At 37.2% G+C, this 26,378-nt stretch overlaps 3 protein-coding genes and 1 long non-coding RNA gene across 5 annotated transcripts; 2 read left to right on the top strand and 2 right to left on the bottom strand.

The window, feature by feature from the left end:
* Positions 1-3,088, bottom strand: s100v1 (S100 calcium binding protein V1). Its single transcript, XM_082149431.1, has 3 exons — positions 2,937-3,088; positions 1,167-1,298; positions 1-738 (listed from the first exon to the last, which is right to left on the bottom strand). Exons 1-3 carry the CDS (start codon positions 3,012-3,014, stop codon positions 565-567), a joined length of 384 nt encoding a protein of 127 aa, XP_082005557.1. The 5' UTR covers positions 3,015-3,088; the 3' UTR covers positions 1-564.
* Positions 1,341-5,442, top strand: LOC309483544. 2 transcript variants are annotated; one of them, XR_014200589.1, is made up of 4 exons: positions 1,341-2,557; positions 4,026-4,171; positions 4,289-4,360; positions 5,308-5,442. It is a non-coding gene; the product is annotated as an uncharacterized lncRNA (long non-coding RNA). The 2 variants fall into 2 exon arrangements; XR_014200590.1 differs by lacking the exon at positions 1,341-2,557 and adding an exon at positions 3,001-3,064.
* dcst2 (DC-STAMP domain containing 2) lies at positions 3,342-14,173 on the bottom strand. Its single transcript, XM_082149432.1, has 15 exons — positions 13,586-14,173; positions 12,007-12,177; positions 11,430-11,531; positions 11,139-11,333; positions 10,511-10,576; positions 10,141-10,354; positions 9,100-9,257; positions 8,028-8,192; positions 7,562-7,729; positions 5,294-5,394; positions 4,876-5,006; positions 4,218-4,348; positions 4,024-4,111; positions 3,682-3,777; positions 3,342-3,581 (listed from the first exon to the last, which is right to left on the bottom strand). The coding sequence occupies exons 1-15, from the start codon at positions 13,863-13,865 to the stop codon at positions 3,503-3,505; spliced, it is 2,145 nt and encodes a 714-aa protein (XP_082005558.1). The 5' UTR covers positions 13,866-14,173; the 3' UTR covers positions 3,342-3,502.
* dcst1 (DC-STAMP domain containing 1) lies at positions 5,904-26,365 on the top strand. The gene is made up of 21 exons (XM_082149430.1): positions 5,904-7,177; positions 7,647-7,735; positions 10,130-10,307; positions 11,850-11,908; positions 11,997-12,140; positions 14,192-14,271; positions 14,365-14,490; positions 16,019-16,093; positions 16,264-16,392; positions 16,521-16,660; positions 16,743-16,914; positions 17,008-17,151; positions 17,243-17,364; positions 17,756-17,910; positions 20,182-20,281; positions 20,354-20,449; positions 20,853-20,979; positions 21,129-21,245; positions 23,119-23,261; positions 24,699-24,809; positions 25,519-26,365. The coding sequence occupies exons 6-21, from the start codon at positions 14,229-14,231 to the stop codon at positions 25,744-25,746; spliced, it is 2,028 nt and encodes a 675-aa protein (XP_082005556.1). The 5' UTR covers positions 5,904-7,177; positions 7,647-7,735; positions 10,130-10,307; positions 11,850-11,908; positions 11,997-12,140; positions 14,192-14,228; the 3' UTR covers positions 25,747-26,365.
* The last annotated feature ends 13 nt before the right edge of the window (positions 26,366-26,378 follow it).

Genomic DNA, 26,378 nt, shown 5'->3' on the forward strand with positions numbered 1-26,378 from the left:
AACCTTCAGCACACATTTAATAGCATCAAATACAGTTCAGAATATGTGGTGTCACAACTTTGGTTTCCTTCTAAAATATATTTTACTCACATTATATATGTTCCAATTTATGTCAGTCAGCACAAACAGACAATATGGCCCACATTATTTCAAATATAATCACAGTTGTTACATCAAACAAAAAGAAAGTAAAAATGATTGGTCAGGTTAAAAACATCACTATAATACAAAAACCTGCAGCACCAGAGGAAATGAGGAAATAAGGAAATAAATTAGTGACTAGATCTTACGTTATCTGGCCAGGCAGGTGTGGCTCAGGTTACACTGATGTTAGAGATTACTTAAGGTCTGTGTTGTAAAGGCTTGTGAGATATTTATTCAGGAAGCTCTATAACAACACATAATATGATAAGACCTCAGCGCATATGCCAAAGACCAGCAGAGTGGCATGTACAGTATTGCAGAAAGTGATGGGAAATAGAAGTGACTGATTGAATGCGTTTTCTCAGGGCTGTGGTGGACACCTACGTTATGTTGATCGGACTTGTTTGCTCAGGGCCGGTTTCACATAAGACTACATTTCACACATTTCACCTGCTTCTCTTTGCTCAGTAATCCAAACTGAGCATTGGCCAGAGATTCAACCAATTTCCAGAAATCCTTGAACGTGACGCCCTTCCCCTCTTCCACGCTCATTTCTGTCAGGAGTTTGTTGAGTCCTTCCTGGTCCCCTGCTGTCTGGAAGAGAAAAGAGGACGTGGGAAACTTATCAAATGTAATCATGATTATTGTGTATTTAGGTGACCAAATGCTTTCACTCTTTCACTAGTCTGAATAAATATATACTGGCTTTATAATGAATATAAATGTCTCACCTTAAAGTTTTACGTATAGTGAGTCTGTATTTTGTATTTTGAAAAACAAAAAATAAACTTTGAAATATTTGAGGCCTAATCTAAATTTCATTCAGTATTCATTCGATACTTCTTGGCTCTAATTTATTTTCAGTCTTATTTTGGTCTGTCCTATGACAAAATAGTATCACATAGGTGTTGTAACTTATGCAAATGTGGCTTTTGGTAATGTAATATGGATGATATTAGTTATTTTGAGAGATTGATATGTAGTGAAGTGGTGTGATGATTGGATTGTGGATCCAGACATACCTTTGCCATGGTGGGCAGCTCTTTGGAAAGCATGCTCTGGAACTCCTGGGCTGTGAGCGTGTTGGCATTAGTTGATGACGCTGAGTGGAAGTTTTCCACCAGGGTTTTGATGGCCAATTCTAGATCTGTGTTCTACAGAGAGAGAGCAGTTTCAGACTCAAGTAGAATAGCCATAAAGGAGTAAAACGGTTTCACAGAAAGGGTTTAGATTAAGCCAGGATTAAGCCTTAGTTCAACCAGGGCATTTATAGCTTTTATAAACGTGCCTTAGACCATTACAGGTGTGCATCTTGAGCCAAAAGTCAGTGTCAGTGCAAGTTGCTTTCAGTTAAAACAGCTCAAACTGCCAATTTAGTCTGGGACCGGGGGGAAATGATTTAATCCATTGTAATCATATCTTGTTTTTACCATCATGTTTCCCAGATAGCACACGTAGCCTATGTCTAAAAGATGTCTGTTAAAGATCACTTCACATGGAAAGCAGCTGCTGTTTACTAACATCTGATAGACATCTTTTAGATGTCAGTTATATATTCTAAATCATAAACATCTTAAAAACATTTTCTAAACGTCTATTTGACATCTGGCAGGAAACGTCCTATAGACGTATAGCAGATGAGCAAACACTCTAAAAAAAAACGTCTTCCAAATGTAAACGCGCTCATCAAATAGACGTCTCTGTGATGTACGTGTGCTATCATCAGGGTCATAATATTCACAAGTCACAATCATTTTGTGCTACTTGATTTTATGAGGTATCAGAGTTTTCTTCATCAGTTATGAATTTCAAAGTGGTCGAAAAGTACAGTTTTGATGTAAATATATGAATCCGTCTGTTTGCTGTTGAACAGGAACTGTACCTGTTACTACCTCTATTCAAACAGTACATTCCTGTGCTCGACAGTTCAGCACATAGATTGTCAACATAGATCCCACATAGCTCCAGACACGTTGGCGCGCCTGCCATCTTGGAACGGTCAGCGTGTCATCCCTCACAGTAAGAATAAATAATACTAGTAGCCTACATCGCGTAGCTTCTGGTTGTGAAACCGCCGAGATTTAAATTCCCGTAGAAATGGAATAACCTTTCACAAGTGAGAATGTGTTGTTTTGTGTTTTTATATGCATTAACTCAATATTACAGGATAGATAGATAAAGATATTCATACATGCGTCTAACTACGGTTGCAGACGCAGTCAACTTCCTCTCGAGTGTTCACGGACTGGTGTTTTGATCGTTGCAATATGGCGGACGGCTTACGTATGGCGGCCCATAGATAGAAACAGCCACTAATGAGGCATCAATGTTTACACATCTATGGTTCAGTATGACTGACATCTACTTACTCACTGGGCGTTGGCCACAAAAAAGACAAGAAACAAAACACAAGGTAAAATCAGTTATTTTAGTCTTAGCGTTTTTAAAAGACAATCATCAATATATTCATATAGTAGGCTAGCCTATATTGTTTAAAATAATTTAGGCCTAACTTGTAGCCTAAATGCATTTGAACGGCAGTGATAATTAGTTCACAACTTCACATTGAACAAATTATAAATGAAGTAGCCTATATACATCAGTTATATATTTTTATTATCAAATTTAATTCAGTTAGACGTATAGAAAAGCACGCTTTAATTAATTTCCTTTATTAAATATTGAAGCGAACTATATGACGAAAAGGTAGCCTAGGTGAAATATCGCTATTGGTGGAACATATAAGTAAACAAAAAAACAACTATTTAAATACAACAAAAACAAAAGCTTACCTGTGGATCCATTGGGCTTGTTTCATGTCCTGATTGTGCGGAAACTAGAGCAGGTGAAGTGAAGTGACGGCATTTCATCACCTGACCAAAGCGCCTCCGTGTCCCGCCCACTCTTCAAGTGCACAAGGGTAACTCGCTTTTAATGTATCGGGAGTTTATATGGGAATATGTCTTGTACGGAATGTGTGCTAATTCTCGATACAGACTGAGACTAGCAAATTTTTCAGTTTTATGTATTAAAAAAAAAGACATTGAAAGACGCTTTCAATGGCTTGAGTATTTGTTTTACTGTTAAGACACTGTGGCTCATACTCAACATTCCTTTGACAACCATGTAAGCAATGTAACCAGACCAACCGCATTGTGACAGATGTGAGGAGATTACACGAGGTAACATTTGTAAAATATCTGTAGTTTCATCACGTACACATAAGTTACAGTTTGATCAAGGTGGATAATAATTAAATAAAAACACATACAGCACCTGGTTTAACAAACATTTATTCAACACCACAGAAAACGGTGCTCTGCACATCTAAATTCGCTAAAACAAAGAAGCTTTGGCCTCAAACTCTGTTATTGGCAGCTGTATGTTGATGGCTAGATTGTCCATTGAGCCATACAGAATGATCCTGACTGGAAAAACTGAAACAGAAAAAAGGACGCAAGTTACTACTGCACTGCTAATTTGCATTTGTATAACTCAAATGTGTGACAAAGTTGCTTAATTACTCTGCACACACACCTGATCATAACTTTTTTCATCTCTATGCCCTGACTAGTCTGCTGTGGTGTTACAGCGGCCTCCAATAAATCAGCTTGCTCCTCATCGCTGGAGTCTCTGAAACTCACAAGCCTATATGTTTAGAACTTTCCTGTCCATTTTCAAAATGGAAAAAATAAAAGCTAATCTGAACAATGATTTATTTTGGTTAAATATTCCAGGTTAAATAAAAGTTAAGCTGTCCATTACCTCAAACTATATCATTTCAATTTGTGAGAAACACACACACACACACATACACAATTGTGCTATCATTGCGTTTTCATATCAAAGTGTCTATCATTGTTCTGTCATGTGACGTACAGCTCTTGCTCCTCCTGGAACGTAAGCGGTCCCATGCAGATGGCACAGAGGTTCCCCATCAGTCTGAAGCACAGCGAGCAGTAACGGCCTGTGAAAGGAAATAAATTTGCCCGGCATGTTGATCTAACAGTCTATTTGCTCTTGACAGGTAAATTATCTTAAATCAATAATTTCTCAAGAGTGAGAAAACCAACCTGTGCAGTGAGTGGTAGGGCATATATGCACTTCATCATCATGACCTCTCGTCTCCAACATTTTCCCACAGGCCATGCATGATTCTTTATTGATATCCAGGAGCCTGGCTATGATGACACCCCCCGGCAGGCTGCAAAAAAAGGTGAGGAGTGTGTGAATTTATTTTCATTTAAAACCATATTTCTGCAGGATAAATAGAAGATTCTGAGGAAGTCCTTTAAAACATTAACCTTCAGATACCTAATAGATAACTACAATTCAAAAACGTGTGGTCTGTAAGATTTGTGTTTTTGAAAGAAGTCTCTTATGCTCACCAAATCTGCATTTATTTGATTAAAAATACAGTAATATTGTAAAATATTACAACTTAAAATTTATTTTAAAATATATATTTTAATATAATTTATTGTGCTGCTTAATATTTTGGTGGAAAGTATGATTTTTTTTCTGGTTTCTTTGATTAGTAGAAAGTTCAAAAGAACAGCATTTATTTAAAATAGATTTTTTTGTAACATTGAAAAAGATTTTACTGTCACTTTGAATTTAATGTGTCCTTGCTGAGTAAAAGTTTTAGTGAAAATTAATGATTACTGTTCCCATACTAATAATGTATCTATTGAGTGTGTTATTGTGGTTTTCATAGCAGTTTATACTCACTGTTTGACCAGTGTTTGTATAAAGCCATTATTTTGCTGGTCCACCTTGTTTCGTTGTACTGCCCTTAGTAGGGCTTTTCCTAAGGACCCACGATGAGTAAGAATATGCCCGTGGAGGTACTGGATCCTCTTCTGCAACATGCACACATTTAGAATAAACTATTCATAATAAAAGCAAACTGAAAGTAAAATAGTTCAGTCATTGTCCTTTTACAAGCCACATCTGCACAGTACTGTGTTTCTCCTCCATGAGACATAATTCTCTTTATAGATAAAAAGCATTTTTATCAAGCATTTTTTTGCATTTTTTTTTTTAAACATTAGAAAGGTGACCAGCTCAGTAAATATTTGACAAATACTTTATATCTGTGACTTGTAAAGTTCATTTTGATGGTAATTGTGCTAGGAAACTTTCTTACTTTCTCTCTTTCAGGATGGTACCTGGCACACACAAACCTCTTTAAACGTTTGACGTAGCCGCCAGCAATCACAATAAACAGCATGAAGCCATAAAGAAGACCTTTGTTTGGAGGGAAGACAAAAGTCAGGCATATAACCAAATAAAAATTTAATGTTTGCATTGTAAGAAATGCCATTTCTCAGTTTTAAAGAAATGTTATTTACTTGTCTTTACATTAATGCCATGATATAAAGAGGCATGAATGCTATTTGCTTGGAAAGTGCCTGCAATACGTAAAATTATCTTGATGTAGAGTATAATCAAATGTAGGCCTACTTGACTTCCTTTGTTTATGATGTAGAGCAGGATAAAATGAGCAAAAGGTGAAAAAAAAAAAAGGAAATTCACAAACTTGGCGCGTACAACCGGCCACAAAGGTTAACAAGAGGACACACTGTTGTGAAGAGAAGATGATAAAACCACAAGCAGAGATAAGACTAACAAAGACTACAGAGTGAGTGAACAAGGGGAAGAGTGCAAGAAAACAACAGTGTGTGCGACAGAGGAAGGACATCCGTCATAATAGACATCATGAGGTACAGAGACTGGTACTCCTACAAAAGAGGATTTGATGAATTAAATGGAATTGGAATTCCACAAAAAGTAGAGCAGGGGTGCCTAATCCTCTTCCTAGAAATCTATCTTCCTGCAAAGTTCAGCTCCAACCCTGATCAAACACACCTGAACCAACTAATAAATATATTTTGGCGTGTGTTTATTATATTTATATTTATTCAGGTGTGTTTGATCAGGGTTGAATCTGCAGGTAGGTAGGTCTTCAGGAACAGGAATGGGCACCTCTGGTATAAAGAGTAAAGCACTCATCAGATGATGCCTGGATTAAGCTTGAAGGAAACCTGATACCCTATCAAGGGATGCTTGACACCATCTCCAATATTGCTGTTTATTGGTTACAATACAAAGCAGTTAATGCAAAAATAAAATATAAAGGCCCAGTTTCACAGACAGGGATTAGATTAAGCCAGGATAAGGTCATAGGTCAGTTTAAGTGGCTTTCATAAAAGTGCCTTAGAAAAAAAACATTACTGGTGTGCATCTTGAGACAAAACAATGGCTCTGACATATTTTAAGATATGTCAGTGCAAGTTACTTTCAGTTGAAACAGCTCAAACTGGCATTTAGGCTGGGACTAGCTTAAGCCTTGTCTGCGAAACTGGGGGGAAAATCAGCTCAAATAAAAGCTCTGGGTGCTTCTCATCTCTTATTTGTGCATCCTTGTTTCCTTTCCTCACGTCTTAGCTCCACCCCCTTAGGATGCAAGGGAAGGATACACCTGTGTATCCACACTCATGACTCCTCAGGAAGCTTGCTCACTCCTCGTTCCTCGCCTCCTTGCGGTGCAATTAGAGAATTGAGATGCCCTTCAACATGGCTGAGTTCCATCGGTTTCCAGGCCACGAGCTGGAGGACGGAGGAGCGAGGAAACGAGGAAGCGTCAACTTGAGTATTGAGAAGCACCCTCTAATTAAGTGCTCCCACCCTCATCAAACACACCCGAACAAGCTAATCAAGATATTTAGGATTGCTAGAAAGGTACAGGCAAGTGAGTTTGATCAAGGTTGGAGCTAATTGCTGAAGGAAAATTGACCTCAAGAGCCATATTGAGAACCCCTGGTTTAAGGCTTGATTATAGATTTTAGCTTTAAAATTAAAGTTTTAGTTTTGCATTAACTGCTTTGTATTGTAACCAATCATTTTTGTTTTGTTTTGTTACAACTGCCTCCAGTGAGACTTCACTTATTACTACAAACTAAGCCTCAAACAAGAACAACCACAAGGTAGTCTTCTATGTCATTCCTAAAGAACTTCAACCTGTGGGCGGGTGAGTACTATGGCTACCTGAAGAACCATAGGGTTAAAGTGATAAGATAAAAAGACACACCAAGTAATGGCATATGTCTATTGTTTTTGCTATCTTAAAGCTGTGATTAGTTGAGTTGTTAAATAGGTCTGGTTAAAAAATCAGTTTATTGAGATTTAAAGATTCTTTAAATCTTTCTAGCTCAAATTTCAGCAAAATTATCCTAAAAACATTTTGAATTTACATATCAAAAGCACATTTGTGAGAAAACAGATTAAACTGTTTTGGCTGGTCAAATGTTTCATCTGCTGTTCCAGTGTCGACCACAAGGAGTCACTCTAAAACAATAGACTGCAATTACTGTATGTTATTAAAACAAATGTCTAATTGTACTTGTAGTTGTACCAATGAGCAGGTATCTCATGTAGTCTGGCTCCAAAGGTTTCATGAGACATTTCTTGCTAAGCACAGTGATCTTTCCTTTCTGCAGGATGTCAAAAGAGGCTGCAATGTCCCTAAAGATATCTGAGGCGTAACCAGATCCATTCACTTGTACTGCAACCACTATAGGAGCTGGAGGTGAACACAAATTTTGATTAAAATAATATAACACTGAAAATATATAACAGAATATGCTAGAATGATATATATAGAAAGAAAGCAAACCATTGACTTATTACAAGTTTAAATGTTTAAATGTAAAAAAAATTGTGTAAATATGTATTGTAATGTGAAAATAATGATGAAAATATGTCCATATTATAAGTCCCAATATAGTAAGTTATGTTTGCAGTGGCATATTAGTGAAATAAATTGTGCAATTCAACAAAAACATGCATCGAAACCACGCTATGGTTTTCGTCTTGTGTACCTTGGGTCACGATTTCACCCTGGGCCTGGTGTTGTACCAGCTCAAACACCCAGAACACCATGAGGTCAACAGCTATCAGTATGACTGTCATGACCATATACCTGAACGAAGACAAAATCTGACCTGCCATAGCCCGTCTCTCTCTCGCAGTCAGATACAGAGAGCCTGAGGAAGACATGAGAGCCATTATTAGAGTCATTCTAGGTCTTAGCCAGTTGTGTGCATCTCTGTGGAGCTTTTTAAGTTTTGAACTGGTTTCGCTTCAGAGCCCACATCCTAGTCTTTTTACACCTTGTGTACACTACTATCGATCAAAAGTTTGGGGTCAGTACGTTTTTAAAAAGAAATTAATACTTTTATTTCTCTTTAGGTTTCTATTCATCAAAGAATCTTGAAAAAGTATCACAGTTTCAACTAAAATATTAAGCAGCACAACGGATAATAACCGAATCAAAATTGATAAGAAATGTTTCTTGAGCACCAAATCAGCATATTAGAATGATTTCTGAAGGATCATGTGACACTAAAGACTGGAGTAATTACTGAAAATTTTGCTAAATAATAAATTAAATTTTAAAATGTATTAAAATAGCAAACTTGTAGGCTATTTCACAATATTGTTGTTTTTACTGTATCTGTTTGACCAGTTGTGATGTTTTATTGGTTAAGTACTGTAGACTTTGATTGGATCGAATGTACGACTTTTGACAGAAAAAGTTAGTTGTTTCTCCTAAAACAGACGTACAACACATTTTTTGGGGTCACCAGAAGTGTCCTAGAGCAGTTTGCTTTACTACAGCAGTTTGACCTTTTGACATGTCCTGTCTTTCTGAGTGTGAAACATTCCCTGTTTTCTGGTACTTGATGATGACCTTTCCCTTGTGAGCTTTTTCTCATCTTTCCTTGTTAATCTCTCTCAGCTCAAGGTCCTCCTCCACATTTTCAGCTCTATTTCTCTTATCTAAATGTCTATGAACATTCTTTCCTTTCTTCCTTCCTCTTGACCCTTGACCCCACACCATCTATCTGCTAACGGACACACACACACTTATTTAAATAAGTATACACTCACAGGGCCTGATGTAGGTGAGAGTTTCTTTGTGGCTGAGGGGAAGTACTGCTGCTTTTCCCTGTCTGGAGAGCTTCCTGTCCAGCTCAATGAACTGGTCAGTTATGTAGATGTTCTCAAATTTATCATTATGAAGGTAACGATGTTTGTACAGAACAGCCCTGTTCACAAACACATAAAAGGACAATGAGCATTACACAAATACAAATGGATATACACTTCCAAATTTTGGATGGACTCCAAAATATGATGATCCCATTGTGAGGGACCATCTGAGCGTGATATAAAAACTTCAATTCAGTGTCAAATTTGGTAAATGTCAACATACATAATCCTTTTTAGAATTTATTATAAATTGTATTGCATTATATTTATGTACTTAATAACAGAAACAATTATTATTATTTTTATATGAATATGACCAAATAATTAATATATTAATAATAATAATACTATTAGTATTAATGTTTTCAATTTTGCTTACAATTATTGTTTAATAATAATAATTATGCATAATTACATGCAACTAACCCTCAACCAAATCCTAATCCTACCCTAACCCTAAAGTAAGCAGATGTAGTTGCTTAATATTACTCAGTACTTAAATATATATTTACACTGTAACAATGACACCTTAAAATAAAGTGTAACCAATTATAATAATTATTATACATATTCATAATGTATCAAAGTACTGTGATAGTTATTGGTTATACTATTAACAACAACAATAATGAACTATTAGTATTTATAATAATACTAATTGTTATCGCTATAGGCTAATTATTACTGTTGTTGATATAATTATTATTATTATGTTCATTTTTTATGTTAACAGAAGGCGACAACTCATGGCTCAAAAATCCTTATTCTCTTATTTTAGGACTACAATCTTAACAGTTTTATTCAGTTCTGACTAAACAAAATGTTAAAAAACAAGATTTTGTTCATAAAATAATTCCATGACAGTACCGACATGTGAAGATATCTAAATGTGTGTGATTTATTGACTATGGCAAGTTGTATTTAACAGGAAGTACATACTGGAGATACATGTAGAGAAGCAGGAAGAAACCCATGTATGCAAGTAGGACCTTGAGCTCCAGGAGGAGGCCCATCTGCTCAGACACCTCCTCCATGATCTCCTGAGCAGCATCCTGCATGGACTGACTGTTGTTCAGAAGCAGATCAAAGTCGAAGGAGGTAGAAATGTTGAATTCAAATTCTTTTTTAATTCGATCGAATGCCAGAATGGTTGCTAGAGGTGACAACATAAAAAATGGCAATAACAATAAAAAAGAGTATTTTTCTGAACTGAAGTTTTAAGAGTTTTTGAACAATCACTCCATGCATGCCAGTAAATCACCCAGTTCTGTTTAACATAGGTGAATCTCAGAATGTGATATTTACTTACGATAAGCCAAAGCAGCCTTCAAGTGGTCACCAATATATGATGGTAAGATGCAGAATAGCTGTCCCACTGAGCGAAAAGTCCATTAAAATAAAAAAATAGGCATTCATTAAAATCTGTAAAATAGCTTCTTTTTCAAATACATTTTGTAATAACATGCAGTTTTCATAAGTTAATTATCCACTAAAGAATTGCACTAAACAGCAGAACTTTGCTCAGTAAGGCTGTATAGGATTCATTTTAGCGCTGAGAGGTTATGTTTGGATTTGCTGTCAGATGTGATTTGCAGATTTGCAGTCAGCTTGGGGTGAACACAACCACCCCACTCATACTGTAACATTGAGGGTACTTAAACGTGACAAACTGCTCCCACAAGAACACACTGTAAATAAACGTTTGTATATATTGAGCATGTGAGATGAACAGTACTTAGGAGGCTCTGTCACAGGAACCATTTTTCACAGTTTCTACAACGGCAGAACAGATCAAATATACAGAAATATAATAAAACCAAATCACTGTGATGCAGAAAATAATGCTGTAAGGAATCAGCGTGCTGTGGATATATGGCTTCCTGTAAAGAGGGTAATGACAGGGCTTTTAGGGGACTAATCATATGCCAGAGACGCACCGCGTGCGAGCCCGCAGATAGACTGGAATCCATCTAGGATGTGGCAGAGAAACGAGAACACAGAGAGCAGCTCCATGCAGTTCTCACGGCCCTCATCGAACAGCTTAGTGCACTTCTGATACGGCAGACCCAGCTTGTCATTACACACATCACCAATATCTGCCAAGAAGTGCAGTACCTTTCTTAGAACACGAGCTGAAAAGGAAAGAGAGACTCAAAGCTCAGTAAACATGAAAGAGCATAGGCCCAGATGATGGCGTTACCGGATGTTTGGTCGACTGATTCACTCACCAACATGCCGCACAGATTCCGTCAGAGCTCTGATGAGGTTTTGTGCTCGACCTGCCATTGAGTAAGCATTCCTCGCTATCTCCTTAATCTTACTCAGGGCCGCTAAAAAAAAGAGCCATTTTCAGAATATTAAAACAGAAATATGTAGAACATACAACTGTATTTTTAAGTAAACCAGAAGACTTTGAGAATATATATATATATATATATATATATACACACATACATAGAGGGTTAGGGTTAGTTGTTGAAATATTTTATCCAATATATTAAATAAATATATTATGTTGTATTATTATATTATATATATAGTAAAATTTTGAAGAACTGATTTTGTCTACACAGTGAATGTCAGTTTCATCGTATGGACAAAAAAATAAACAAATACTGAGACATCTACTGTGTTTCGCATAAAAAAAGGTGAGGGTGAATAAATTATGAGAATTTACACTTGTACACTATCTTTTCAAGTAAATAAGGTATGAATTTCTAAATATTCACAATTTAGTTTTGAGCAGATGTTGGTGTTTTTGAAAGAGGTGCATTGTTGACATGATGATCTTGCAGATGGACTCACGTAGCAGTGGGTTGGCGGCACGCTGCAGGAGTTGTTGGGTCTGATTCATAGCAAGTTCTGCACCACAGATCACACTGTCTGCGGCCCGTTCAACATTCTCCATTGTGTTGCTCACGGGGCCATGGATAACCAAGGTACAGATGAGGAAAAGAAGGATTTTTTTACCCCTGACTTAAAGGCAAAAAAAAATGTGTGAGACAGGAGTTATGATGAGCAATACAATTGGGAAAACTGAGAAGTGATAAATTATTGATAATACAGATGATTTAACAGTGGTTTTAAAGTTAATTCAAAGGAGATTTGGAGGAGACTAGCGCTGTGAAAATCAAATACTTCCCTGCTATATAGTACACGAAAAACCACGCCAACAGAGTAATATGTCCGAAAACATAAGTTGTGTCCCAAATGACACATTACTATACACAATGTACAATGCACTATGTACTCAGTCGTGTAGTGTATGCATTTTATACAGTTATTTTGTCATTCGGCATGAATGATAGACGCTCTACATCATTAAAGCTGCGACCATTGAGTGCATGAAGTGTCCACAATTCCACAAATAATTTTTAAGTAAATTAAGTGCATTGTCCGGGTATTTAAAGTGTGTAGGCTAAATTTTAAGAGTGAACACAATACTTGCTCTACAACAAAACATCATAGAATAGTGCATAAGTATGTAAATTGAGATGCACTATATCGAAAAACAGTTGCGCATCCACTGGACACTTTACTTTCCCATGAGGCCACAGGAGAGTATTTGTGAATGGCAGTGCACCGATGCGACTGACACCGAAGGTCACATGGCAGTGACAACATGGGGGGTGTAGTACGTCCAAATTTCATTCATACAACACATATTCATACTATATAAAACATACCTTTTTAACGGTCGCAAAGTATGTTTCAAACCAAATGTAGAAGCCTACATGTACAATATGCGATTCCGGATGCAGCGTAGGACTTGTCACGTAAAAATGTGCTGTATCTCAATATCTGTACATTTTTTAGACTAGATCCAATACATCAAAAAGTCCAATAGGCAATAATCTCTAGCAGTGGTTTTGTAAGTTGGTTCTAAACACACATTTTTTTCTACACTCATAGTTTTGCTATAGTTGTTGAGTTAACAAGAGAACATTAAAACTACACTGGCATACATTCAGACAAAAGGTGAATTTTAACTCAAATTTGTGTTGTCTGTGCAAATTAAAGGAATATTTTATATTTATATTTTACATGTTTAGGCTATGTTTTGAGATATTTGTAGTTGCCTGTTACATTTTTACAGTTAAAGAAATTGCTGTGTGTTTCATAATTGTTTTTAATGTTTACATTTTGCTGAAAAGCTTGTATTGTCTGTTTAATGACAGGTTCTCACAATGTGACAGTATAGTTCAAAACGTAAAGTGGGTGTTCAACAGACTATTGGCTGAACATTTTCCCCATGGACCGTAAAAGTGGAAATATTCATTATTTTCTTCTATTTTGCTATACAGCAAATTGTTAATTTACATGTTCACATGTACCAACCAACACAGAATACGTTTATGAAAGAGATTGACTAGTGTTTAGTTACTTGAGCACAGCATTGGGATCATCAGCATGACGTTGGTGCGCACGCGGTCGGAGAGACCCGTTCCAAACCCCGCAAAAGCGGCGAGGATGCCGGTAGTGGTGACGCAGAACCAGAGATCGTTGTTCTGGATGAACAGTGCTGTCATACCGTACACTGAAGCGAGGAACAAACCCATAGTAAACCCAGCAAGGCTGCGCTTCACCTGACGCGTCGCCGAGCTACGGCGCAAACGCGATATTTTCCTACCGAGAGACTTTAAAAAAGGTCCCTTTGGAGCCATCCTAAAGAGAAAGGGAGTAAAAAGATTTTAAAAAGTAAACAACTTTATTAGATGTTTAGCGATTTAAAAAAGAGAAATATGAACTAAGGTTAACCCCAAAAACATCGCTGCTTTAGAGTTAGGCCTACCTGTCCACTGTAGAGCTTGCGGTAACGTTAATAACGTAAAGGGGTGGTCTAGGACCCATTCAAATACTCATGCTAGTACTTTGTCCTGTAAAAAAAATTGTCAAGACGGTTGTTTTTTGTTTGTTTTTACACCAAATCCATGAGGGCTCATGCTAACTGACTCATTGTGGCATCTTTTAAAACGGCTTTCTTTTGCAGTCAGTGTTCTTGTGTAGCAGTGAAGAAGAAACCAGCAATGGAGTGTCTCGGGGAAACCAGATGCAAAACACCCCACTCAAGTGTGTTTATCTTACATTTTGTTTTTAGATAACAATTTAAATTTATTAGTAGCTGTCCAGTATATAAATTTGACTTTTTATGTGAATTTGCAGCTTTAGAGCAGTTGTGTAAGCGCATTCTGCCACCTGGAGTCAATAGGTTCCTGTTCGGCCCCCTGTCAGAGTTTCCTGTGGTCCGACGTCTCACGGGCGCTGTGTTTGGAGCTTTGAGTGGTGTGGGTAAGAAACTCTGCAAAACCTGGTATACACACTACCATTCAAAAGTTTGGGGTCTTTAAGATAAGTGTTTTTGAACATCTTATGCTCACAATGGCTGCATTTATTTAAAGGTCCTATGACATGCTGCTTTTTGGATGCTTTTATATAGGCTTTAGTGGTCCCCTAAGGCCCCGATCACACCTAACGCGTTTTTCAGGTTCGAAAACGCGAGGCACACAGCACTTACCATCACACAGAACGAGCAGTGCGCTGTGGTTTTTATGTTGCTAGGCAACCACTGAAACAGCTGTCCTGTCAGTCAAGTAAACGTCAAATCTGCCATTTATTAACTTTATTTACTTTCTGTTAACATTTTGGTAGTGACGGTTCGTGAAGTCGTTAAGCTCCTGATAACCCGCGAGAGCACCACAAGTTCATCCTCCATCATCGCACTCTCCGGGCGTTCAAGCAACTGTAGCTTTCATCACTACAACGGAAGGCCCGCCTCTCCATTCATTCGAAAAACGCGATGACGTCGGGCGCTTTTTCCGCTCGGAGTTGCTTTTTTTTCAACTTCAAAAACGCGAGGCGCAGCAAGCGCTTAAACAGCGCGCAGAACGCTCGCTGCCATAGGAAACTAATTGAAAATAGGCGCCTCTCACTGCCAAAAACGCGTCAGGTGTGATCGGCCCCTAATACTGTATCTGAAGTCCCTTTCCCGAAATTCAGCCTTGGTGCAGATTTACAGCCACTACGAGCCAGTCCCACAATGAGCTTTCCTTAGGACATGCCATTTCTGTGTCTGTAGCTTTAAATGCTAATGAGGAGGAGAGAGGCGGGGCGAGCCGCTTTGCTCGGGTCCTGATCAGCCTGTCAGGGTTGTATTCGCTATAACAACCGCCTCGCCCTACATTATCCCTTACTTACCAGTAGTACAGTTTAAAACAGTCTGTGTTCTAATTTACTGTAAATTAAGGCAAATGGGGCTGTAGGTCCTTTTGCTTGTTTGATCTGTTTCATTTTTTCTCCTCGTTTTATTTTGATAGAAATTACCCAATTTGACCTTTATTTCAACGGACACTTTCTTCCTGTAAATCATTTATCTCTGACGTTCTAGTAATTTTATTTTATTGATTCTTCTTTATGTATGTTTATCTGTTTCTCTTGTGTATATTGAGGAGGAGGTGGTTGAGGAGATTCCCCCATCTATGTAAAGCGCTTTGAGGTCTCAGAAAAAGCGCTATATAAATGTAACGAATTATTATTATTATTATATCTGTTTTATATTGATCATTTATGTCCTCCACACTGAATGAAGTCAGTGAAAATTTGTCAATGTTAATGCTGGTAACTTTGTTCATAAGGAAAGCACCAAGATTAAATCTTTTGTAACATTAACGTCTACTCTTACTTTTGATTAATTTAATGAATCCTTGCTGAATTTAAAGTCTTTCTGACCCCAAACTTTTAAATGGTAATCTATAAATGATTGTTTTATGAATTTCATAATTAACATGTGATGCTAATCTTGTCTTAACCTGTTTTTAAGGTTTATTTTTTGGACTCATGCACAATATTGTCATGACAGCATTACAACGTGTGGTTGTTGGATGTGTGTTCGTAGGCAAGTACACTGCAGAAAGTAAACATTTGACCCTCAAAATGGTATTTAATATAATCAGGTTTATTCAGTCATATAAAAAAATTATAATTTTCTGCTTCAGGTGGCATATGCTTTTTTTTTTACTTACAGGTGTGTTTGCGTTTTGTGTCCTGTATGGTGTGTTTGTGTAGGTCTGTGTAGTCTTGGAGGCATGTTTTCCTCACTGTTCCGCTGTTCCGTTCTCCTGATGTTTCCTAGTATGATTGGATCTCAAGGTCGGACATTCTTGATGGTTTTTGTGCTACAAGGACTTTACAACGGTAAAAATCTTAGGGACAGGAATATTCAACTTTGTGACTGACAATGACACTACAAAGCACAGATCTCAAACGTTGACACTCATGAGCTTTCTTTAGTTTTGTCCCATATCCTGTGCTTATCCCATCAGGCCCCATTGCAAACATCCAACATAACGTGCAGGATGTGGCTTCCTCCATGGGCTGTAACATAGACCTGCAGATCACACACAGCAAGGTGATGTGGAGAATGGTGACAGAGCCTTATGTGCAAGTAGTGCAGGAGATAGTGGTGAGTCCTGACACTGAGTGTGAATGTACAATTTGCTGATATGAGTCCTGGAAATCTGTTCCACAAACTTCTTTCTTCTTAGAATGACAGTGAGGAATTTCAAAAAATGTCTCAAAATGTGAGCAAAAAGTTCCAGAAGATCCAGGATGAGGTAATGGGTCGGTACGGATATGACTCTCTTGGTAAGGAGTCCGTCCATACGGCCAACAGCACTCAGGAGGAGTATGTAGCGAAGACTAGAGGACGTTGTGACTGTGAGTGTAAATGAGAAGAAAACAAGCTATTATAGACTGTGTATGATAGAGGTTTTATGCTTAGCTTTGTCTAAATGATGTTGTGTTTAACAGATGTGGTGCAGCAGGGAATTAGCAGATGTCAGGATTGGTTCAGTGCTAAGTGGAAAGAGTGTATGAATACCATTCAAGCCCCTCTTATAAACAACTTTCTCTGCATACCTATGCAATTCCACTTTCTGTGTGATATCATGAGAGGTAATATTTGCATGTTGTATCTGATCTTTACATTTAGAAATCAGGATCATGGGTTTATTGAGTTTTTTTCTTTCTTCTCTCTCTCTCTTAGTGATGACATCATGGTGCACAGAGAAAATCCCAGTTGAGGGAAACTTTGGTCAGACCTTCGACAAACTAAATGACTCCATCAACAGGCTTGCAGAACACTTCACCACCAATGTAGTGTTTAAGGTATTGCAAACCCTCTGAGTTTTAATATAAAAAGGTAAAAATCTTAAGATTGCCACACCTCCTCCAAAACACATGAACGCACACAGCCAGAGCAGAGTCTGCAAAGTGTCACGAGAGAGAGACGGCGTTAAATTACCTCATGTTTTAAAGCACATAACATTACAATAATAATGACTGTAAACAATTTACAGAGCTCTGACTTGTACCACCTGGCTGCTATATATTTATTTCGGCAGTATGTCAATTTTTTTTTTATATTTAGAACACTTCTGTTATTGATTGCTATCAGGATGTGAAGAGAGTTTAAACAAGTATAGCAGAGTGTTCGTGAAAAACATTACCTACCCTATCTTTAAAAAAAAAAAAAAAATTCTTATGATTTGTCTTTAAGAATTTGGAGCAGCAGTCAGTTTTTGGAGTGAACGTCCTCCAGAATTTCTCTATGGAGCTGAGCCATGTGTTTCAGGAGAAAATGGAAATTGCTGAGAAGATAGCTGGGGTGATTAACTTCCTTCTCTCATTCACCTTCATCACGGTGTTCACCTCGTAAGTTCTCACTCCTTCCTTAAGCGCTGTTGTGCTACATGTGACCTTACCAATAAATGTACAACTTTGTCAAAAAAAATAATACATGTGCACTTTGTACAGTGTATCCACTGAATTATTCAAATAAAACAACAGGTAGTTCTATAAATAGCCTAATATTTATGTATGTTATTTTTACTAGAAAGTATCTGCCAAGAAAATATTTATTTTTGTGTTTTACATTGTATAGTGTATCGTGTGTATATATAATGTAGTTTTACAAGTTATTAGTTAGTTAAAGAATTCATGATAATTTATTTCCAAAAAATCTTATTTTCAAATTTAAGACTTTTGTTCTGCTTTTCTTCAAATCATGGATTAATTAAATTGATCAAAAGTGAGAGTAAAGACTTTCACATTGATACTAAAGAATTCTATTTCAGATCAATTCTGTTCTTTTGAACTTTCTATTGGTCAAAGAATCCTGGAAAAAAAATGTAAGCAGCACAACTGTTTTCAACGTTGATAATTGTTAATTCAACATTCATAAGAAAATTCAGCTTTGCCATCACAAGAATAAATTAAGTTTTGCAATTAAAAACATTATAAGAGAAAACAGTTATTTTAAATTGTAATAGTAATCATAATATTTCTGTTTCACTGTATTTTTAATCAGATTGGTGAACATAAGTGACTTCTTTCAAAAGCATTAAAAAAATTGTGTGTATATATATGAAGAGTTCAGATGCAAAAGCCTCTAAGTGTCATCTGAAAAATCCTTCTAGAATGGTAATTTTTATCAAGCTTGTATATTTAAGTTCAGTAATTTCACTTAAATGACAATTAATAGGTAATTTTCATTGCCATTAAAGTTAAATTACTGAACCTAAATATATGAGCTTGATAAAAATGACCGTTCTAGAAGAAATTTTCAAATGGCACTTAGAGGCTTTTGCATCTGAACTCTTCATATATATATATATATATATATATGTGTGTGTGTGTGTGTGTGTGTGTGTGTGTGTGTATATTCAGAGAGATATTTGATGAGTAGAAATGGAATAATGAGTCCCTGAACAGAGCAGTCAGTATGTGGTGTGTCCACTAGGGCTGTGACAATAACCGCAACCGATTATTTTTTTTATTTTTTTACAGATTTTACTTTGAAACTTTGAATAATTTATTGTACAAAAAAATGGGTTACAAACGATGAAACTGTTCCATAATTCCTATTAAAACTCAAAAGATATCATAAAAAAAAAAAAAAGTTATAGAAATAAATATTATTTCGTGTTATTATTGTGAAGAACTGAGCAAAACTTATGGATACTAGGGATGGGCATTTCAAGCAAAAATTACATTCAGTGATCGCTGGGAATTATTCAATTATTATTCGAAAGCAATTATTACCGGTAAGACGGCGTTCGCTCAAACCCCGCTCCGACATTACATTTCTCTGTACTGTACTATACGTGTTGTAACCATTAAAGAAAACGCATTTAGTTTAAGTTTATTTATTTAGTTATAAATAATAAATAATAAATAAAGTTTTTTTTATTTATTTAATCTATGTTGATTATATGAAAAGTGAACAGCATGAGTAAGATAGGAAGATGCGCAATCGGGAGACATAAGGAGTGGGTCAGACATGATTTTTACCACAAGTTTTGTTTTGTAGAAAACCTTTCTTCAAAGTGAATTTCGTTTTGTATAAATTGTATCTTAATTTTAAATCAATGTTTCATCAACCATTTGCCTGGATTTAATAAATAAAAAGCAAATATAGCAGACAATATAATCAGGACATGGAGGCGCCGGCACGATCACTTGCATTGCAATACGTTAACTGGAGCTTGTCTCATAAATGAACCGAAACTTGGAGCGTTTAACCGCCAAACCACATGATTTGTTGCTTCTACACCACGGTAAGAAAAAATCCCATACCGTCAGAGCCCTAGTGTCCACCAGCTGCTTTAAGTGCTTCAGTGCACCTCGTCCTCATGGACTGAGCCAGATTTACCAGTTCTTGCTGTGAGATGTTACTCCACTCCTCCACCAAGGGACTTACAAGTTCTCGAACACGTCATGTATGGTTGCACATGGTTTGGCACTGCAAGGGCGATCAGCTGTCCTTCCTTTCTCTCTGTAGCACTGTCGCAGACATCTTACGTTATGAACATTGCAATTATTGCTCTGGCCACATCTGCAGTCTTATGCCTCCCTGCAGCAGGACTATAGCATGTTCCCGCAGGTGATCGGAGATGTTCAGGTTTTTTTTTTTTTTTTTTTCAGAGCATTTGGATATGTTCGTCAATTTTGCAGAGACATTCTTTTTGACAATGTCTACATAACTACTTACTTCAGACAGATTGATGCTCGCAGAATAAGAACTGTAAGTTAAAATCTTAAACGTACACTTACACATTCATATCCATGTTTGCACTAATTTGAGCTTCTGTTTCAGGGGAAGAGGCATTTGCTACCACTGAAGAAAGCAGAGCAAGAGAGTTTGATCAACCCATGGAGCTTATTTATCCACCCAAGCGAGCTCATGCCTGTGGTACTTTTTTAGGGCTGTATGATATTATGTTCCCTGTGTTCAGCATTTAATTCATGTTCTGATAGTCAGATTGTGTATTAAAAATGGAGCAGAGTTAAAGGTGAAGTGTGCCATTTCTGTTCTTCTAATGGCACCAAACAGAATTGCTAATGTAATGTTTTCAAACAGGCTTTTCAAACACTCAAACAGATAACTCATGCCATTGTCTGAATCAGCACTGCTGTGTTGGGTTGGTGAGGACCCTTAAAGAAACAGCAATGTTTTGGTGGTGCCACAGAGCCAAAGTATTGGTGCTTTTCAGGGAAATAATGGCTGGCTTATTACTTTGCAAACAGGAAAGCATTTATGTATTTTATAATAAGTTGATGTTTTTTGTTGTTCTGAAACAATGTCTCTCGTGCAGATTGTGGCCTTCCTGCAAGTTGCATCTCTGGCTTTGTTTGTGTGTGTTCTGCTGGCTGTTGATAGAATCCTGTACAACATCTTTGACCTCATCCGAAGACACACTTTCACCACTTACTCTATTACTAGTAAGCACAAATACAGGCTTGTACATATGCATGAGCATGAGCAGTGTTTTCCTTCAAGATTAAAGGAATTAACATGTGCCTCTACTTTAATGCCTCTCATTGAGTTGATGTAAATAGTATATTTTCTCTCTTTATCTCTTCTTCTGAAGGTGTTCAACATGCAGACATTGTAATTGGTGGAGATTCCATGTTAGCCAGACTTCTGCGGAAAACCATTGGGGCCTTCAACACCTCCTCCAATCTTGACGTGCAATCGAGTAACTTGCGTAGGTTATCTACTATTTGAGTGTCAATGTTCTCTCTGCAAGTGAGAAATTTACTTGACAAATTTTGGACGTAAGAGATGACCATAATTCGGAGGGATCTCAGAGCAAGCTAAGAATAACTGCTCAGGCACAAAAGCCCAGTGCAGATGAAAGAGAAAAAAATATCTAGAATAAAATAATCTCAATACACCACAGTTTGGATTAACTATACTTCTCTTATGTTATCGGATCATGGCCTAGATATCGATATAATATTGTATTGCCCTGTAAGTCCCTGATGTCTCAAGATCACTCAAAGGTCTCTGTTTGTTGTAGCAGCCCATGTACCACTAGCCTGGAAATCCAGACCTAAATCTAAAAGATTAATGGTCTGGCGTCGACTAATGAAAATCGGCCAGCTCGAGGGGCGGCACCAAGCATGCATTTGAAAATCTCACTGCACGCAATTGGATAACACTACGACCAATCACAACAAGTTATCGCTTAGCTACCAGCGGAGCTAACTGGTAGATTAGACTCTTACCGTATCCGGTCGTCAAAACAGCAAAACACCCTTCTTGCAAAGGAACGATTCGAGCGCCGTCTTCTGTTCCTCTTTTAGAGAAAAAGTCTAAATCTTTCATTGTAGCGGCCAAAGCCGTTTCAAACAAATGTGTTCATCCATAGCCATCTTGCAATGTTTACTAATGACTTCGACGTCGCAGCGCTGTCGTCATCTCGCCTCTGGCCCGCCTATATCAGATAACCCAATGTGATTGGTGCAGCTCAGATAGAGGTGCATATTTAATGAGCATCATTACTCGACACCAGAGTAACTCGCTGAGCAAATTCAACTTGTGCTCTCGCGAGAACTCTGGATTACCAGGGTAATGTACCACAGCACCCCCACACTGATCTCAGCTAATGTGGGTTTTAATTAATAATCTGTTTGCTCATTTCATGAGAAGAAAAATCTATTAAATGAATTCTCTAATCTGTTGTTTTTTGTTTCAAAATACAAATAAAAATATATCTGGTTTCATCTTAGTGTAATCTTACTGGCGGAGAAACGCACCAGCTTTAGTATTAGAGAGATTGTGAATGTACTTGTGAGTGGCTCAATGTTACAGTCGGTCTTTTCTGAGGCCAAGTGACGTCTACAGTCTGGCCGTCTATTTAATCTGATCAGAGTTAAACTCAAAGCTCTGATTGTGCTTGTTTGCCTCATCCAGATAGGTCTAAACTAGACGGTCGCCACACGACAGTACACATGCAGACAGCTGATGAGAGGACTATTTATAACACTAACATGACAGCATGCATGCTAGACAACATAATGACGCTACATTAGTTAGACGGCAGCCATTGTATTCTGCTTACTTGCTATGTAACCTGATCCATTAATGGGTTATTTCTGTCTATGTTCAAAAGTTTGGGATCAGTAAGATTTTTTTTTTTTGCAAGAAATTAATTCCTTTATTCGTTTATAAGTGACAGTAAAGACATTTATGTTTTAAAGGATTATAATATTTTTCAAATACTGTAAATGCTGTTCTTGAACTTTCTATTCATCAAAGAATCTTGAAAAAAATATCACTGTTTCCACAAAAATATTAAGCAGCACAACTGTTTTCCACATGATCATAATAGGAAATGTTCCAAGTCAGCATATTAGAAGGATTTCTAAAGGATCATGTGACACTAAAGACTGGAGTAATTGCTGATGAAAATTCAGCTTTGCATCACAGGAATAAATTACATTTTTAAATAAATAACCGTTATTTTAAATTGTAATAAGATTCACAATGTTGCTGTTTTTACTGTAGTTTTGGTGTCCTTTTTTACGTCTTTGTATCATTTTTGTTCTTTCGTGTGTATGTTTATGTGTGTATAGATTGTTTGCCCCAGCCACATGCCATGAGCCAGTCAAACTACTTGTGGATCTTCCTCCCCCTTTTACTGATGTGCCTCATGTGCTGCCTGCAGGTATACACCAATCGTCTGCGCCGGGTCATCACCACATTCTACTTCCCAAAGGTAAGACTACCTGCCCCGTTAGCCCAGGTAACACATTTTCACTGACTCACTCCTGTCTTTTGGTCAAACAGTCCCGTTCAGTTCAGCAACCGTACAGTGAACAGTACCCTATGAATGACTAATTGTGTTTGTTTGGATCGAGAGACAGAAGCTAGTACTCCTGGCAGTGTGTTTATCATTAACAATATTGGTCAGTCATAAACATCAGAAGCTCCTTATGCTTTCTTCGGCTAAGGAGCTTAAGATTCACTGTTCTGCATGTGCTGCTGCTTTCTAATGCTGATCACGTATATTGCGACAGATTTAGGAATAATAGCTGTTGGACTTGGGGTAATGTGTGGCAAGTATCAAGCTAATGCTCTGCTAATGCTCTGATCTCATACAGTCTAAAGGCTTTCACTTTTTTTTTTTTTACAGTCCAAGGGCTTTTTTTTAAACATAAAAGTTTGTGTGATTAAATGTTCAGTTTTTTAATAATATCATTTTTACTAACACATTTCTTTAATTAAAGGAAATTTTATAAAAGTATGTTCAACAATTAATAATTTTTAATTAAAAGTAAAACAATTCATTGGTACCTTTATTGTCAGTGCATTTCACAAAGACATTTCACAAAAGAATTCGCTCAGCAGGAGATTATTTATTATTTCGCAGGCTGTTGTTTTGTCGCTGTACACTTGGCACAGGAAGGCTTGAATAAATGCTGAAGGTCTCCTAGCATAATTGAAACAAACAAAAAGCAAAATAATCGCCAAAATTACGTCCTCTGATGTCAGTTCTCCAATTAAAATAAACTTTGCATTTTCATTTTATATGGGGTCCAGATTGCAAAAAAAGAAAGAAAAATTCAGATTTCTCATGTTTTAAACAAATTAGTGTAGTATAATAAAATGTCTAGTGTAGTATAATAAAAATGTTCTGACTTGAATAATGCATCTTTGGGTTCTTGGCTTAGTTCTGCACTGTTTTTGTAGAACGTGTGCGACTAGTCCATGGAGTGAAGTAAAACCCTTATGCGATTTAATCGGTTTGGTCACGATTGTAACCGATATCCTGATTCAGCAAGTTCAAAGCGCCTGAGACAGTGTGCAGTCAGTGTACAGGGAGGATACTTTTTCACACATACTGAGTGAAATCTGTGTTCTCTAGTGTGTATGCGGGTAAAGCACTAATAAGATAAGAGGGTTTTAAAGTAATAGCATTAGATTTGCAGCATTTTGTGAGCCCGTGTTGGCATGAGGAGGATTACAGACCCCCTGTGAACCCTGATTCAGCTAGTGCCACAAGTATTACCTCATTCATAAAGAGGTGCACACTGGTAGTGTTTTTATCCCTATAATCCTGCAGGAGAACACTAGTGTCTTTATTCCTATAATCTGAAATCCATCTACAGCATTTCGCTAGATGAAACCCATCTGATCCGTCCTGCTTTTTCAGAGAGAAAAGAAACGGATCCTCTTCCTCTACAACCTACAGATCCAGAAACGCATCTCCTTCATCAACAGACAGCGTCATCGGCTGAGAAATCAAAAACAGACTTTTATAACGGTGTGTATATGATACATTGGTATAGGACCCAACAGAGAAAACAGAACTTTTTCTGTTGTTGTAGATTTTAAGCTTGCAACTTTAGAATTTTCACATCTCAATTTTAAAAATGCAGAATTAAGCACTCCATAGGTTATACATTCTGTAAAATCTGAGAAAAAGCATGAGACCAAGAAATCGCATATTTCTGAAAACAGTAAGTGAACAGAGTAATATGTCCAAGTTGACAATGTAATGTACCCGGATGACCTACTAATTCCAATGAGATTCTATCCTGAGGCCACAGGAGAGGATTTGTGAATGGCAGGCAATGAAGTGACGCAACTGATATGACAAATGTACGTCCAGATTACATTCATACTATATAGAATTTGTTTTTAAAGGTTGCAAAGTAATTACTACTTAAAATAAGTATCTACTCAAAAGAGTATGTGATTTCAGACGCAGCATAAGTTGAAAACTTGGTTAGATTAATTTGGAAGTACTTCCCTTATAAAAACTGCAAAATATTTTGTGGAAGTTCATCTATTTGACAAGCAAACTAAAACAATCATATCATTCTTCAATAGCCGCACCTCTCCAGCTGTAGCAGCAGTAAATGCACAACAATGGCCTTTCTTAGGGTTACATGCCAAAATGGTCAACAGATTTAATACTTTTGATAAATGAGTGTCAAAATATATATTTATGATCTCATCTTCTCTGCCAGGTGCTGTCGGTTCTGTTGGCCCTTCTAAAGCGTGTGGGCTGTAGGTTGCACTGGTGCTGGGTGTGTGATAGGTTCGTGAAGCAGAAGCAGGCTGTGCAGTGCAGTTCTGTAGGCTGTACAGTGATCTATTGCCAGCAATGCTGGACAGACCTGGGCAACATCTGCTACGCCTGCTTCCCTCATAACCGGTGTGGACCACAAGATAACAGCTCTGATTCTGATGTGTAGTACGGCTGCTGATGTACTTCACTCCACCTTCAAAGTTCAGCTAATAACATGTCAAGTTTTCACAGTCCCAAACTTTTTTTATTTCAACATGTCTTCTTTTGACAATTAAAGTGGCTTTGCTAAAGTGTAAACAACTGAAATTGGTTAAATCAAGTTTATGTAAGCAAGGTTTTTACCCAGAAATTACTTTAATGGTGTCCCCTGCCCTTCACCATGCATGTTTGAAACACTATACACTGGTCATTTATATAGATTATTGGAAACCATAAGAAAAGCAGCATACTATACGAATTTTATTCATTAAATAGTAGGCTATGTGAGAAATACCCGGATGGTAATTCTACCTAGATGTTTGAGTTCACATCCTATGGTGCACATCCAATAGATGCCTCTATGTCCCATACATACTTTTTTAACGAATATACTGTTTAACGGTTGTAAAGTAAGCAGTTTATCAAATGTACTCAGACAGTATGTGATTTCGGACGCCGCTGTCAACGTTTTCAATTAATTTTTTGTTTGTTGTAATTTTCGTAATTTAGTCTCGCCCAATGGGTTTTCCGGGGCACCAAATGGGCCCAACGTCATTTTGGAGAGCTATTAAAGTTTTTAATAAGTAGTAGTGTTTTGTT

Source organism: Leuciscus leuciscus, assembly GCF_965113295.1.
Source record: "Leuciscus leuciscus genome assembly, chromosome: 20".
Taxonomy (NCBI): Eukaryota; Metazoa; Chordata; class Actinopteri; order Cypriniformes; family Leuciscidae; genus Leuciscus; species Leuciscus leuciscus.